We start from the raw sequence: 16,711 nt of genomic DNA, 5'->3' as shown, positions 1-16,711 counted from the left end.
CTCTCAAGGCCGGTTGAGTTCATCCTTTGCCTAAATCAATGCATGCCGGACCCTGCGGACTTCACTGAGACCAGTTTTAATGGAATGACTCGAGCGGGAGGGAAAAGGATCAGAGGCTCAAACAGCTAAGTTTTCTCAATTTCAGTGTGGGGCCAGGGGTAGCTGTCCTGTCCCCTGGGTCCCACAAAGCAAGTTTAACAGGCAAGTTGACTGGCCAGTCATTACAATTGTCTGTATTTCATCTGCCACAGGCAGGCAGAAATAGAACTTAACGAATAGTCATTTGGTAGTACATAATTTGAGCATTGCTGAAAAAAGAGCCATGTCGAAGAACACGTACACACATTGTTTCTGTTTCAGCTAAACAAAATAAGTGACAGCCATTCGTTGACTCATTCCTCAGGGTGATGCCTTGACCAATCAGGGTCAAGCTGCCTGATTTAAATTCCAAACCGTGCTTGTCAGTTAACTGTCAGTTGTCATCACTGGTGCATTCCCCATGGCAACGCCACCACTGATCAGAGTCCACTTGACAACCAATTAGCACTCTCTTCACATACAGTATAAATTGTTGTTTGCCCCTTATATTGGTATTCTTGCAATGCGTCCTGATGAGTGCAAGGCAAAAAGCATCAACATGCCTCATTTTTTCAAAACTCAGTCTGGTGTTACAAGTTTCATGCAGAATATTGAATTCAGTTCAAGTTTATTCAGTACTGAGTTCAAGCTTACTTCTATAAATTAGTATAGCAATTAATATGACCAGTTTTACAGAACATTTTTAATAGTGAATAAGCATTATTTACAACAGGAATGTTTCTGATGTAAACAGATTAGTATTTTGTGAAATCATATATAGTGTTAAGCATTAAAAAGTGGCTATGGTTAAGAATTAGTGGCAGCTAAATATTGGTGTCACTTACCTAAATGTGCAATAAACTCCTGAGCTGAGTCAACACACTGTAGAACCTTTACCAAGAATTTATAAGCAAATCGCTTCTCAAAAGAAGAGGAGTCCAATTCTATATCCTTTAAGCCTCTGTAAACACAACATGAGATCAAACTGTTGAGCTATGCAACTCCAAACAATAGTATTCTCAATAAGGTTGGTAAAAGCTGGAAATACTCAGGAGGTCTGGAAGCATCGGTGGTGAGAGAAATAGAGTTAATGGGCTGAATATTGCTTCAGAGGTAGAGGTGGGTTCAGAGGCAGAGTGGGGCAGCTTCCTGAGGCGGTCCCAGTTCCGGGCACCTTTCACAGGAGCCTGCCATTGGAATCAGCAGCCCACTCCACAGAGGCGGGCAGACAATGAAGCCAATTTTTGGGCCAAGGGTCACTTTTCCCTCCTACTACAACTTTCCCAGAGCCGCATGGGAATCGCTGAGGAGGCCATTCTTGCTGGGTCATTTGTGGCTGAATTAATTGGGAGCATCAGGGACACCATATTGCAGCTTCAGGCATTCTTCTGGAGGGATCAACCCTCCATCCTGAGGCCCCCTCACAGTACTTTGCCATCGAGTGCCCATTGTCGAGGGAGGCCTTTGTGAGTGCCTCTATTTTGAAGCACCCCTTAGATCTCCCTCTTCCCCACTAGCGCTCACCTGTCCTGGTGGGGCTGCCATCTGAGTGTGGCTGCAAGCCCTCCTATTGGGCCTTTGTTTCTTTCGTCCGTCCGCAATCCTTAATTGGATGGTGAAAGTGGCCAATTAGGAAATTGCTTCATGTAAAGCTACTCCGGCAGGTGGGCTGAGACCATGTGCTCACATGTGATCCACACACAGTCCTGATGTCGGGTTCCAAAGCCCAGGGAAAATTCAGCCCAAAGTTTCAGGTCAATGGTCCTTCGTCATAGTTCTGATGAAGGGTCACTGATGTGAAATGTGATACTGTTTTTCTCCCTCTACAAAGGCTGTCTGACCGGCTGAGTGTTTCCAGCATTTTCTGTTTTTAATCCAGATTTCCAGCATCTGCAGTAATTTGCTCTGGTATTAATATTTTATTGTTATGCAGTAGAACAAAGGCTGGTTCTTTGTTTAACATTTTAGATTAACACATTAACTTCTTTAGTTATCCTATGCAACAATCAACAGAAGCAAATTATGTTTTCATTTTTATTTGCTTGTTTTTAACATGCAGGAAGCACATCTATTACCTGGAAACTGCGTAGCCATTTACTTGGAGGAACTTGAAGAGCTCATTGGCCTTATCCCGATCTCGAGCTTTTTCCTTGGCAGTCAAAGTGTCATAGGGCATAAGTGAGGTTTGGCTGCCACCACCTATTATAAAATGACAGGTTGGAGATATTGTGGTAGTTACTTTGGAGTAATGATCCTGGCTTATTTACCAAGTACTATATCTGCAAAAACTAAGCAAAAGAACTTCTTCTTGACAATTTATTCATACAGATGACGCAAATTCAACCAGATTAAGGATTGCATTAATATAGCACCTCTCAAAACCTCAGGATGTCTCAAAAAACTATGCAGCCAGTTAAGTACTTTTCAAGGGCAGTCCAATTTTCGCAAAGCATACTTACTCAAACTACAATGAAATGAATGGCCAGATCATCTGATTGATTAGGTGTTGGTTGAAAGGTTCATGTTATTGAGTATACTGGACTAACTTTGTGAAATGTGAGACCACATCTGGAGTACTGTGTACAGTATTGGTCACCTTATTTAAGGAAGGATGTAAATGCGTTAGAAGCAGTTCAGAGAAGGTTTACTAGACTAATACCTGGAATGGGCAGGTTGTCTTAGGAGGACAGGTTGGACAGGGTAGGCTTGTATCCACTGGAGTTTAGAAGAGTAAGAGGCCACTTGATTGAAACCTTTGAGATCCTGAGGGGTCTCGACAGGGTGGATGTGGAGAAGATGTTCCCTCTTGTGTGAGAATCTAGAACTAGGGGTCACTGTTTAAAAATAAGGGGTCGCTCATTTAATACAGAGATGAGGTGAAATTTTTTTCCCTCAGAGGGTCAAGTGTCCTTTCCTCAAAAGGCAGTGGAAGAAGAGTCTTGAATATTTTTTAATGCAAAGCTAGATAGATTCTTGATAAGCAAGGGGGTGAATGGTTATCGGGGGGGTCGGGGGGGGGGGTGGGGAAGCAGGAGGCTACAATCAGATCAGCCATGAGCAGGCTCGAGGGGCTGTATGTTTGTAACTCTCCTATTCCTGAATATTGCTGAAGAGAGCGAGACATGTTGACAAAGCTTTTTTGTCTTGTTTGGATCAGGACAAATGCAAAAATGTCAAATTTCAAACGATTGCAACAATTTATACAAAAGTCATAGAAATTGTTGTGTTCATTTGAAATTTGGCATTCTTGCATTTGTCCTGATGGGTACAAGACAAAAAGCTTCAGCAACATGTCTCTCCTTTCAGCAATATTCAAGTTCTGTACCACCAAGCGACTGTTCGCATTTTCTACTCTTTTTCAAAAATGCTGTGGGATCTTTTACATCCACCTGAGAGGTTTAAAGTTTCAATCGAAAGACGGCAGTGCAGAATTCCTATGGTAGTGCAGTCAAACAACATGCAACTAGGTGTAATGAAATATCGAAGTACCTCAATGTATTTTTAATGTTTTGGCATGATTTTTGCAATACAATTGGTATTATTGAGAGATAACAAGTAAATATAGGAACTATTTCATAAGTTTCAGATTTGGGTCTACCACACCTAAAAGCTTCAGGTTGAGAATTGTCAGGGAACTTATTGATCAAGTTGTTATTAATTAATTTATTTTTTGCTTTCAAGGAGGTCAATAATGAAATATTGTGTATGTATAATGTTTGATTATTAAACTGTCGTGTGCAACTGAATGTTTCCCCTTTTGGGTGAGTCTAGAACTAGGGGGCACAGTTTAAAAATAAGAGCTCTCCCATTTAATACAGGGTTTTTCTCTCTCAGAGAATCATTAGTCTTTGAAATTCTCTACCCCAGAGGGCAGTGGAGGCTGGGTCATTGAATATATTCAAGGTGGAGTTAGATAGATTTTTGATTGACAGGGCAGTCAAGGGTTATCGGGGGATGGTTGGGGGGGGGGGGGGGGGGGTAGGTGTGGGAGGGTAGGCAGGAAAGTGGAGTTAAGATCACAATCAGAGTAGCTATGATCTTTAGAATGGCAGAGCAGACTTGACGGGCCGGATCACCTACTTCAGCTCCTACTTCTCATGATCTCATTGCGGGGAATGAAAAGTAACTGCAGTTTGGTCACTGATCTGGAGTTTTAGACTTGAAAGTACAGCAACAAACCTACTTCAGTGCCATTCTTGAATTCCTTGTCTCTATCTCACAATCGTCGTCATCTTCAATGTAAAACATTTCAAAAGTAATTTCATAGACAAGTACACAACACACTTCAGTAAGACTCACCTTTGCTTTCTAACTCTGCTTTTCTCTTTTTGGCCCATATGTTGTAGTAGTTTTCTGCCATAACCTCTGTCATAGCCTGGGTCATAAATTAACAGGAACAAAAACAAAAGATTTCATTGGATTAATAACAAATTAGTTTACAAATTTTAATGTAGGTTTGGACTGAGAGTTTAAAATAAAGTATTTAAAAGTGTGCATGGTCAGAGAGGAGAAATAAAGATATTCAATAAGGCTGCCATATTGTAACAATATTTAGCTGTCTCACAAAGAAACATTTAGTGAGTTCTTAGATCCAGTTTGGAGTAGTTTACACATATGTTTCCGCTTTTTTTAATTCCTTTACATAGAAAGATAAATACAAGATAAATTAACGAATGGAGTTTGCTTTAAAGAAAAAATCTCTCAAAGCACCAAAATGATCATCACACTATTTTTGATGGTGTTGTATCAGATTCAAGATAAAAATCAGAAGAATTAAAACCTGGCCAGGGATCTTCAGTCCATTATCTGCAAATTTCACTCAACCCAGCCACCATAAGTAGGAGGACAAGAAAATAATTAACAAATGCAAATCCAACTGGTTAAATCTGCAAGGTCAAACTATTAGAATACTTCTGCCACCAAGAGAGGAATCAAAACAATCAAGCTGTGTTATATAGATCATAATGTTTATTTTTAATGTAGCCCTGTTAGTCATTCTTCAAAAGAGGGGCCAACTTGCCCATCTTGAATTAGCATTACTAGTTAACTCTCTTTGAAAGGCAAAGGATTGGTCCTCGACATTATCATTTTACATCTGTATAGCCAATATATTATGCCAATAGGGTGAGCTGAGGAAGCCTGGGTTGGGGCTTAAATAGAGCAAAAACATCTATTTCTGTGCTGCATGTGCCATAGGAACTTTGTTAAAATAAAGCAGGAATACCACCAACAGCTTCATCTTGAAATGATGTCAATTGATAATGCAATTAACAAGCGTCGTCATATTCCACCTGCAATAAGTGGCAACTGTAGTACTGGCCAGCAATGGCACTTGCTACTGCCCTCAAAGAAAACTGCCCACAAAGATCCAGCCATCTCTCTGACATGGATTTCCCCATTCCTGATGTCAATTTGAGTCTGATGCCAAGTGAAGGCAATCTCCAGGTGTCCAGCGGCAATAAGGTCATCAAGCAAGGTAAGCAGCCAATCACATTGAAGTATTGTCACAGACAGCAAACCAGGACATGAAATACCTGAATTATTCACGTTGAATTAAAAAAATTATAGAGTGTGGAATAAAGACTGTTAAAGGCCCGGTTACACCTCATTTAACGAGGTGTAACTTTTACAAGGGTTTTTGCAGTGAGGCTAATAATGTTAAAAGGCAAGTTTGCGTCAGTTCAGTGATTTCTACATGATTGCGCTCTATCCAGCAGGACAACTTAAAAGGAAAATGTAGAATCAGTGATAGCAACTTCTGGATTTCCACATAAGCTGCACACGTTGCTGTCAACTTCAGAGGAGCGAATGACAATGGACACAAACAGTGTCACTATCATTACTGCTGCAAAACCCAGGACAACGTGAATGAATTTCCCTGACAACCATTTCACTGATCACTGAGCTGCTAGATATTAAGATTCTGGTTACTCTACTAAAGAAACTGCTTTTAAATTCAGAAGGAAATACATCCTTGAAAGACAAGAGGGCTGATTTTCACTTTTAACGGCTTACAAGGTTCATAGTTATTGGTACACAGCCTCAATGTCCCTACAAAATTAATTTCATATTTGTAGACTATCAAATTTGACCGTTATGATAAAATTAAGTTTTAAATTAATTTTTAAAGTTTATTATTCACTTGAGGTAGGCACCGGGACTTTCTGGCGCCGCTGGTATTGTTCGGTCCCATCGAATGTCAATGGTCTTTTGGCTGGGTCTCTGAATCCCCCAGGGTGGGTCCTGCCATGACGCGCTGGAAAATCCCACTCAGAGATTCCACAATGATATAAGGTAGGGAATTCCAAGATTATGACCCAGCAGTATATAAAGTTATATGTTTAGTCAGGTTGGTTTCCTTCTCTTCCTGGTCTCCATGTTAACAATAACAATCTTCCCTTCTCATGTCCTGTCCCCCTCTCCTTCCAAACTGCTGTCATCATCCCTGTCATCAGCCCTTGGCCCCTCTGTGCCCTGAAAACTACCGCCCCATTTTCTCTCCGTATTTCTTGAATGAGCCGTCGCCTTCCAATTCTCTGCCTAGCTTTCCTGCGACTCCATGTTTGAATTTGTCCCATCAAGTTTCCACCTCTGCCACAGTCCCAAAACAATCCTTATAAAAATAGTAAGTGGCTTCTCAACGTGACTGCAACAAGGGTAACCTATTCTTTCTCATCCTGCCCAACCTGTCTGCAGCCTTTGACACAGCTGACCACACCATCCTCATCCAAAACCTCTCCACCATTATCCAGGGTGGGACTGCTCTCAGCTGGTTCCATACTTAATTATCCAGCCAAAACCAGAGAATCGCCTGCTTCTCCTCCTGCTCCCGCACCGTTACCTCTGGTGTCTCCCCGAGCATCGATCCTTGGCACCCTCTTATTTGTCAGCCACGTGCTGCCCCTTGGCGAAGTCATTGCCTTCAGTCCCTGCCACAAATTCCATTCAATAGATATTGACTCCATCCCTTTCCCTGCCAACTGTCGAGGCTGCGCAAGACTGTTTGCACTGTTATAATTGATCCTGAGATGAACTTCTGATCACATATCTGTGCCATTACTAAGGCTGCCTATTTCCACCTTCACAATATTGCCTGGCTCTTCCCCATCTCCGCTCATCAGCCACTGAAAACCTCATCCCTACCTTTGCTGCCTCAAGATATGACTTTTGCAGTGCGCTCCTAGCTGACCTCCTACGTTCAACCTTCAGTAAGTTTAAGAGCACCCAAAACTCTGCTGCCCATGTCCTAACTTGCTCCAAATCCCAGTCCCCTATCATTCCTGTGCTTGCTGACCTACATTGGCTCCCTTGACCTCACACAGTCCTCCGTGGTATGGTCATTTCAATGCTGCATTTGGACATTCAGCTTTTATGCTCATTTTAAGTCAAGACTGTGGAAAGGTCTTGAGCCAGATCGGGCTAGTGGTGCTCTGACTGAAAGTCACTGAGCAAGTGGCATTAGTAACATTGCTGATGACTTCTTCAATCTTATTGCTGCTGACTGGGGAGAATGCTAATAGGGTGGTAGCTGGTTGCTTAGATTAATTCTGTTTATAGCGGTGATCTTCCACACTGCTGGATAAATACCATTGTCATAGCTGGACTGGAATAGTTTAGTTAGGGGGTTGGCTATTTCTGGTGTGCAACTCTTCGTCAGCAGGTAAACCTTAGCCTGCTTCATAATGTCACATGGATTGAGCAACGTATCTAATCCAAAATCAATGTTATCAGTCTTTTTACCCATTGCAAATTGACTTTGCATGAGGAAGCTTTCTATCTTCTGGGTTAACAAGATAAATGGTGGATCTGTGCCATAAGTTACAATAAGCAATTGATTGTGCTCGGGATTTATGCTTCCCTAACTCAGTGCAGTCAAAGTGTTTTCTTTTGGAAACAGTCTCATTAAGTCCTTTGCTTGAAAGTGACAGTGAAGAAAGGCTGAATTGTAGTGCAAACTGCTGCCTAATATGAGCAGCACTATTTTTGGGAAGTTGCATGGTCAATGGTAACCAGAGGGAATTGCAAGAATAGGCAATGAGAACGTGTGATCAAGGAATCCTGGAACTTCCCTCCCAACAGCACTGTGGGTGTACCTACACCACATGGACTGCAGAGGTTCAAGAGGGCAGCTCACCACCACCTTCTCAAGGGCACCTAGGGATGGGCAAAAAATGCTGGCCCAGCCAGCGAAGCCCACACAGCGTGAATGAATAATATAAAGTAAAGCTAACCTGATTCTCTCTGGAGAGCAGAGCATTAGACAAGTCGACGGGAACAGGGGTGTATCCTCCTGAATTCTGCAAGAAACGACACAAGATCACCACAAATAAGCTCATTTTCATTTTAAATTTGACTAATTTACATTGAAGCACCTGTACAATTGTGACCAACAGAACATTTAGTAAAAACACTTGAACTATTTATTGCTTTATACTACGTGACATCATTGATATGAAAGGAAAATGTTTTCAGTGCAGTGAGATATAAAAGCCCCACGGCCCCCTATATTTACAGGGAGGTGGGGGGGGGGGGGGGGAGCGCGGCAGAGACAGGGGACAGCTGAAGAACCCACTGAGGCTGGGGACAGGGAGGTCTTGCCAAATTTAACGGCAGGACACCATTCTCATCATTTTATTCCATTTTCCACGAGGCAGGCGGCCAAACTAACCAGCTGGTCGGCTGTTGGGCAGATAAGGTCAGTGGCAGTGCGTCACTCCTGGGGATGGTTCCAGGCATTTGGGGAGGAGAGAAGGTTGTTGTCATAACGGTGCGGAGACACGATTGGTTGGATGGGAGGAGAAGAGGAATTGGGGCTGGGGTCTGGGGTGTGGTGGAGATCACTGACCATAGCAGGAGGAAGGCAGAGGGAGTACTGTTGCTTCTCCTGGCCCTGAGTTGCTATAAAAGGTTCTTTCCTTGTGGTGCAGGTCGGGAATCACAACCAGCGTCAATAAAATTTAAACTGGGCTACCAATCGCAATATGTTAATAGACTTTTCCTGCCTCTCCACCCTGGGGCACTGAAATTCGCTGCCGAACAAAAGGTCAAACAGGGAAGGTGTCACATTCTCAATTTCTTCCATTTTTACCCGCTTTCCCTCCTTCACCTGTCATGGGGGTTTAACATGGAGTCTTATATATCTGGAAAGTTTTGGAAAATTGCATATTAATTCAGCAAGATAACTGATATACAGATATATATATATATATAAATATACATACATACATATATATAATATATTATATATATATATAATAAAATTCTTGTATAGCACAGGCCTGATGGGCAGCTAATGGATTCATCCAAATAAACCATCTATGGATAAATGCCTTACACAGTTCAAACACTCTGACACGGTATATGAAAATTTCAATTGAATATGTAACTCTCCAAGGGGTTTTCCCGTAATGTACCCAAGATGAAGTCCTAGGGACAGATTCAGAAGATGGAATAGACTATGGAAGAGTCTTGCTATACCTGTGAAACTTTGCGCAATTTCTCACTTTCCAGGTGCTGGATCATAGCCTCACTCTCTTTCGCCCTTTCAACGTTCCAATTCAAAGTCAACATGACTCGAAAAGATTCCTTGGCCGGCCAGCGATAAAATTCCTTTTCCTGTGATTGAAGAATTGTTCACGTCATTGATACAAGACTGCGTTAGCAAATGTGCAGAATGAATTTTGAACACTGTGGCATTTCCCATAAATATTTGGAGGCTTTACTATATTCAAAATTCGTTTTAAGGGCTATGGTGTCCTATCGCAGTGGAAACACAACAGTATTTTTCCCCAGTAAACGTCAGAATGTTCCAATAGTGAATCCTGTATCAAATTAAATGTTATAATAACAATAGTCACAATACAGGTGACTAACAGCTGACGCACCCATAGAAAGCAATTGTTTCATGTGATCAAGCTTCAGGCTTGTTGGACTGCTATCTATTCAACAAGGAGGGGCCTGGTTCACAAGCCAGTAACATCGGGGAGGATTTTGCCCTCGTCGGGTGGGCTCGCTGGGGGCGGGCAAGAAGCCATCCACCGCCCGCGATTTCACGCTGGAGTGCCAATTATGGCCCGCCCTGTGTGAAACGTGCGCCGTAGCGATCACTGTGGTGGGGCGAGGGGGAAGTGGGGAGGAGGGTGAGCAGGGAACTTCACGCATGCACGCAGGTGTGCATTTTTCAAAATATAAAATAAAGATTTCTAAATTGCTATAAAACATGTCCCCTGTCACATGAGCAGAGACATGTTATAAATGAAACGTAAACATTTTTATTTGCTGTTGGAATCCTCATCCCGCCCGTAATAGGAGGGAACAGAAAAAAGCCAGAAAGGTACAGACACACCTGCATTAGCTGAACCCTCTAGAGTAGGCAGAACTTTGCAGCATGGAGATGGCTGTGACAGGGACCATAGCATCCAGCGTTGATGGAACGCTCCTGCTTTATGCCCCTTCTCACCTCACCCTCATTCTGCCACTTAGCATGACGTGAAAGCTGGAGATGGTGTGACCAGCCCACCCCCTGTGTCTCACCCCGGCACTCACCTCCTCCATTTCTGTTTTCAGGCACCCGCATGTCACCACCTGATCAGTCACTGCAACCTCACAACAGAACACCAAATTCCAGATGAAGAAGCATCATCACTTGACCTGACACTCACAGTTACCAGCCAAGATACCAGCAACAGTGTGTACATTAGTATGGAGCCGGGATCTGCATGTGGTGAGTCACTGGGCACAAGTGGGCTGTGGCAAGACCAAAGGAAAAGGGTAGTTTGTGCTCCAGCGCACTGGAGGGTAAGAACGCAGATGGGTTCGGTGACCACTTCCTTGGTGAATCGTAGCCACATCAGACACTATTCTTGCCTGAGGTATGGGTAGGGGAGGGGTCCCTCAAGACAAATGGTGGGTAGGCCCTTCTGTTGGGAACTCTCCTCCATCTCCTTCTGTGCAGAGCCTCCTCCCTCTGCAACCTGTGCTTCATGCCCCTGCCATGTTGCACCCAAAGTGGGACTGCAACAATAGCCCCCCCATAATTCCAGGTTTGTCAACTTTCTGTTGACAGGGCAGAAAACCCATCTGATCTCCCTGTCAGGATGCCTCCACACTCCCTTCCAGATGCAACAAGACACCAAAACTCCTCCAAAAACTTTTACCATCACAATCCATCTACTCTGCATTCTTCCTACACATGGACTGCACTGTCTGTCCTACTGTCCTGTCAGCCAGGGTGCGTTGCATGGGCTGTGCTGGAGGTGGCTGGAAGGGTTTCACTGCCATTGTTTCTCTCCGGGGCTCCTGTAGCACCTGCTGGGCATTCACTGGTTTGTTTTAAATGTTACATACCTCAGACATGTAGACATGACACTAGTTTCCAAGTGTGCAACAGGTTTATTTACATGTTTTAAAATATCTCTGCAATCACAAAATACCTGCACTCACCCTTACAGCTCAGCTTCTCGGGCTTTTTGTTTACTTTAGCTCGGAGTCCACACCCAGGCACAATCAATTGAGCACAGTGAGCATTGATCAGTTACCAGACTCTCATAATCAAACATAGATCAATTAAGCCCACTGAACATTACAGCACCAGCTAGGGAGCGCAACCTTGCAGCCTTAAAGCTTTTAAAATACCATTATATCTTTAGCCTCAAAAAAAAAATGTGAATTAGCACATGTGGATGAACCCTGCTTTCCATCCATCTGACTTGCATTACCAGTGAAAATTAATGCCAAAGAAACACACTAGATGATAAAAATTTAATCATAAAATTCAGCGTACATACTGGCAGTGCTGATAAAAATATATAACTTAATCATCATATACATCATGCGCTAAGGTACACCAATCCAATGCCCTCGAATTTACTGCGGGGGTGGGGGGATGCAAAAGAAAAACTAGCAAGTCTGTCATTCAAGATACTTTAAGGTCGCAGCCATTGCTGTATAATCATCACTTCAAAATACAAGGTGCTCTGCATGTCAAATAAGAAGAAATGATGATCACAAGATGGATAACAGCAATGGGGAGCTTTTTTAAAAAATCAGCAGAGTAAACAACGAGCATCAGTCAAAAATAAAATAGTTGAACTTTTGCCAGAAGCAAAGTGCACCTTTTAAATTGTTACAGTAAATATTTCTGCTTTGAATGACGATTTGATGATAATCAAATACCTGTAAGTGAATCTTGGGGAGCAATTCAATTTCAGGGGTCAGAGAATTGGCACACATGCTTCAAGCTCCGTTGCTATTGATAAAAGTAGCATTTACATCCTTTAATTAGTGCAAAACAATGAGCTATTGCATGATGAGATATATCAGAAAACCGTTAACATGCAATTCACAGATGTTTATGATCAAGACATAAAATTACTCACCTGTTCATTTGACTCTAGATAATTAATTTTGATCTACTGGATATAGAAGTGTTCCCAAGCCAAACCATTGAGAAATTCAAAAAAATTCTGGAAAAACTCAGCAGGTCTGATAGCATCTGTGGAGAGAGAAACAGAATTAACCTTTCGAGTCTGTATGACTCTTCCAGGAGAACAGTCATACGGACTCGAAACATTAACTCTGTCTTTCTCTCCACAGATGCTGTCAGACCTGCTGAGTTTTTCCAGCATTTTTTATTTTTGTTTCCGATTTCTATCATCTGCAGTATTTTGCCTTTATCATTGAGAAATCCATACAGGTCAGGGTCATTTTTTGCCTGATGTGGAAGGCATACTTATCTCTACAGAGTTTAGGTGCAAGTTAGCTAGAGGCAAGGTTTAATGGCAGTGCTGCTGAAGTCTAACCAACTAAAACCATGCAATATATCAGCAGTAACAGCCCACTATCAATTGCATAACTTCCACTAGTATCCCTTACCCTTTCTGTTAAAGTTTTATAGGGTCTCAGTAAAGGATGAGTCTTCATATTTTCATTGATTGAATCGCTATATGTCCATCCATTTTGCATCTACACAACAAGAAGCAAAATTATAGTTCTTGTGCCGAAACACCCAGACATTAATTTGCAGTTGACAGAAGTTAGTCAGCACAAGCAGTCCAATATTTTTCCATCTCTTTTTTAAATAATGCTTTTAGATTTCTACCTTACTCCATGCATTATAAATCCCCAAATTTAAATTAGTATATGATTTATTTTTAAAAGCAATCTTTTCAACACTCCTGTCTTCAATGTGCATTTGCTGCCTCTGATACATCACCAGCTCTGACAGAACAAACATTTCTCATGGCCCTTAACTCTAGCATAAAATCCACAAAGACTATCTCAGTCCAACACAACCCTCATTAGAATTTGATATTTATTTGGCTTCCAACAATCTGTTCAATCACAATAAGGCAACAGCAAAAGTGACAGAAATGTTAATTTCATGACAGAAAAAGATCATTTTGGGGAGTCAGAAGTCTTGCCTTCAGAGTCCAACTCAGGAAGCAAGCCTGTTTTGGCAAGTGGTGGGTCCCAGGGAGGCAGGTTCCTGCTGGAGAGCAGTCATGTGGGTGGAGCCTGGGTCCCCACTCCAATGAAAGATGGTGCTCCACCCCCACCTCCCCCCCTCCACCACCCCAAGAGCTGCCAGCCCATTCAGAGGGCCGACAGACCAGCAGCCTGGGGGATGGTGGCATAGGGGGGATCTCACTGAGCCAGTAATCCAGAGGCCCAGGCTTAATGCTCTGGGGACACAGGTTCAAATCCCACCACGGCAGCTGGTAGAATTTCAATTCGATTAATAAATCTGGAATATTAAGCTAGTCCCAGCAATGGTGACCATGAAACTATCATCGATTGCTGTAAAAATCCATCTGGTTCACTAATGTCCTTTAGGGAAGGAAATCTGCCGTCCTTACCTGGTCTGGCCTATGTGTGACTCCGGACCCACAGCAATGTGGTTGACTGTTAACTGCCCTCTGAAATGGCCCAGCAAGCCACTCAGTTCAAGGGCAATGAGGGATGGGCAAAAAATACTGGCCTTGCCAGCGACACCTACATCCCATGAAAGAATGGAGAAAATAAAGGCCTCAATGTTGCAGCCACCGGTGGTGACCATTGCTGAGGCTGAAGCTGCCAAAAGGGGGCACCTCTTTGGCCTGATGCCCTCAAACAGGGGTAAGTTGGATTGGGGGGGTGGGGGAGTGCGGAGACCAGACAGGCTTGGCACTTGGGTTGGGGGGTGATGGGGGAAGCACAGGTCATGAGGTACAGGTGGTGCTGATACAGCAGGGTCAGCCATTGCTGCCAGGGGCCCCCTCTGTGAGTGATGCAGTACCCATAACGGAGGGCTCCTGCCACCCCCCCCAGAGCCTGCTGGGAGGCCATCAGGTGTCACAGGGTGGCCTACCCTCCATCAAGGCAGGACCTCCGATAGGGCTAAAATGCTTGCAGAGGTGGATTGTGACCCTTAATTGGCCACTTACAGGGCTCAATTGGGCTCCTGTCAGGTTAATCTGCCAACTTTCCTGTAGCTGGCAAAATAGCATGGCACTTGGAAGATGTGGTACACACCCTCCCATGTCCTCCTGCGCTATTTTGCCAGACTTTCCATCTCCCTGCACGTTGCAAAGGGCTGGTAGAATTCCAGCCCGGCTCACACGTTGGGATTTGCTGTGTACACCTTCTCAGGTTCAGTGGAATTCCCATAAGCATCTTAACTGAATGCGAGTTGACTCATGTTGCCTTAGTCCCTATTGCAGGATAGCATAATCCAGGGTAACAATAGTGCCCCCTTGTGACATGAACTGGATTTCTATGCCCATCATATACCTGCTTCTTCAATCTCTCCTCGATTGATTGAGCAAACATTCGGTAAACCACAACTCAATATGAATTGGAAAGCTGCTTTATTCCATAGTTCGGAGTAACAGCAATTATGATCAGAACCACTCCGCTTCATGGAATGATACAAAAGTAATACACGCACCACACTTTCCTCTGTTACTGGGTCATCTTACTTGGCTTCAATATATCTTCTAAATGTCCTGCAGCATTTCTTTCCTCAATCCCTTCTTAAACGCTGACTACCATTCTGCGTCTTTGTCTCGGCTTTATCAATTTTTTTTTGGCTCACAACTGATGGTGGGATCGAAGACCTTGCGCCACAATAGGGTGTGTGGGTGTTTATCCTGACTGAGAGAAGCTGCTGAATTGCTCATTATTTTACTGTCCTTGGAGAAAACAACTGCCACCAGTGTATGAAACATCTGTCATGTGGGCGCCTTCGTGAAAAACATTTTAGAATACGCTTTGCTTTAAAACCCCAACATTAAATTAGCTCCTTTCTCTGGGGAAAAAAAAATGATCAAAAAGTCAAAACAATGATGCTGATAATTACCCTTTCAAGAGCCCACTTCTCATGCAGGTGTCCTGCATATTTGTTGACAATGTACTCCAACTTCTCTGGAATTGAAATGCTGAAACAAAACAGGAAACCGCTTTCAAAAGATCCACTTTAAATACGTTTGAATTTTTTTTTTTAAAAAAAATGCTTTGTTAAAATGGTTTTGTTATATAACTAGGATTAAGAGCATTTAATGACTATTTTCAGCGAAACTGGTGAAAGGCTACCAAAGCCGACTAAAATCTACTGTGCTCCGGGGATTTTTCTGGTGAGAGTATTTTATTTTATTCATTGCTGCTGGGTTGTAGGCGTTCAAGAAGCAAACAAAGCTATGTAGGAATCTGCGTCCACCGTTAAGCTTGAGTTTGAAACACTTCCTGACAAAATCATCGCCTCTAATTACGAAGAACGTACATAGCTGGACTCCAGCCATTTATTGCTTTTCAATTACAAGATACATAAAATGGCTGGGCTGAGCTTAAGTGCATCTGAATTACACTCAACGTTACTACTTTGAAAATCTGTAGTGATTGCTAAGTAACTCCAACTGGTACTGATTTACAGAAAAATCTGTGAATGTACTTGTGTAAATACACTAAACGATAACTCTCACAGATTTGTTCAGCCAGTGAACATATTTCAGATAAAAAAATTAAAAATAATTCCAGAATTTTTTTGGACAAAAACAAATTATTTTGTAGGAAATTATAATAAAACTGTTTGGCAACAAACAGATATTAAGGGTAAAACTCTCTTTAAGAAATGCATCCAGATTTTTTGAAATGAAAACATATAAAATAAATAATTTCCCAGCCTGTTGAAATCCTGCATTTTGCAATTTGTTATAACTTTGTTTTACTATTTGACAAACACCTTCTGTATGCAGTTTGGAATTGATTTTTTTTAACAGATCAGTGGATTTGGCATGTTCAAAATTTGATAATCTTCTTCTACTGTAAAGAGATGAGTAGCAGCACATAACCAGAGAAATGAGAGATATTTTTCCAAAACTTTGTTCAGTAAAGGAACAGATGAAAATGGGCGACAAACAGTAGGTTTTAAATCTACGAGAACCACATTTAAAGGAAACCGTTGTTATTTATTCCAGTGCCATACTTAGCAGTGTTGATAGGTTTCGGGTCAAAGTTGCCTTCTTCATCCACCGAAGCCTGCCTATCCAACACAACTGAGAAGCTCGAATCCACAAAATCGGGTGACAGAGCCCCTCCTATTGCACTCAGGCATGGCAAGGCCATTTTAAAGAGTTCGGGGTTATATTTCTGCAGGAAA

The 16,711-nt window shown here is 42.6% G+C and overlaps 1 protein-coding gene across 2 annotated transcripts in view; it reads right to left on the bottom strand.

Moving 5' to 3' along the window:
- ryr3 (ryanodine receptor 3) overlaps positions 1-16,711 on the bottom strand; it is a 349,432-nt gene that overhangs the window by 111,847 nt on the left and 220,874 nt on the right. For both annotated transcript variants that reach the window (XM_041214540.1, XM_041214541.1), the window contains 8 exons: positions 16,538-16,701; positions 15,416-15,494; positions 12,952-13,041; positions 9,556-9,693; positions 8,310-8,375; positions 4,378-4,453; positions 2,154-2,277; positions 924-1,039 (listed from right to left, as the gene is read on the bottom strand). In XM_041214540.1, coding sequence (XP_041070474.1) covers positions 924-1,039; positions 2,154-2,277; positions 4,378-4,453; positions 8,310-8,375; positions 9,556-9,693; positions 12,952-13,041; positions 15,416-15,494; positions 16,538-16,701 — 853 coding nt within the window. The remainder of the gene's footprint in view (positions 1-923; positions 1,040-2,153; positions 2,278-4,377; positions 4,454-8,309; positions 8,376-9,555; positions 9,694-12,951; positions 13,042-15,415; positions 15,495-16,537; positions 16,702-16,711) is intronic.

The sequence above is a fragment of the Carcharodon carcharias genome, chromosome 20 (genome assembly GCF_017639515.1).
Source record: "Carcharodon carcharias isolate sCarCar2 chromosome 20, sCarCar2.pri, whole genome shotgun sequence".
NCBI classification, from domain to species: domain Eukaryota; kingdom Metazoa; phylum Chordata; class Chondrichthyes; order Lamniformes; family Lamnidae; genus Carcharodon; species Carcharodon carcharias.
This window is presented reverse-complemented; position numbering and strand designations above follow the sequence as displayed.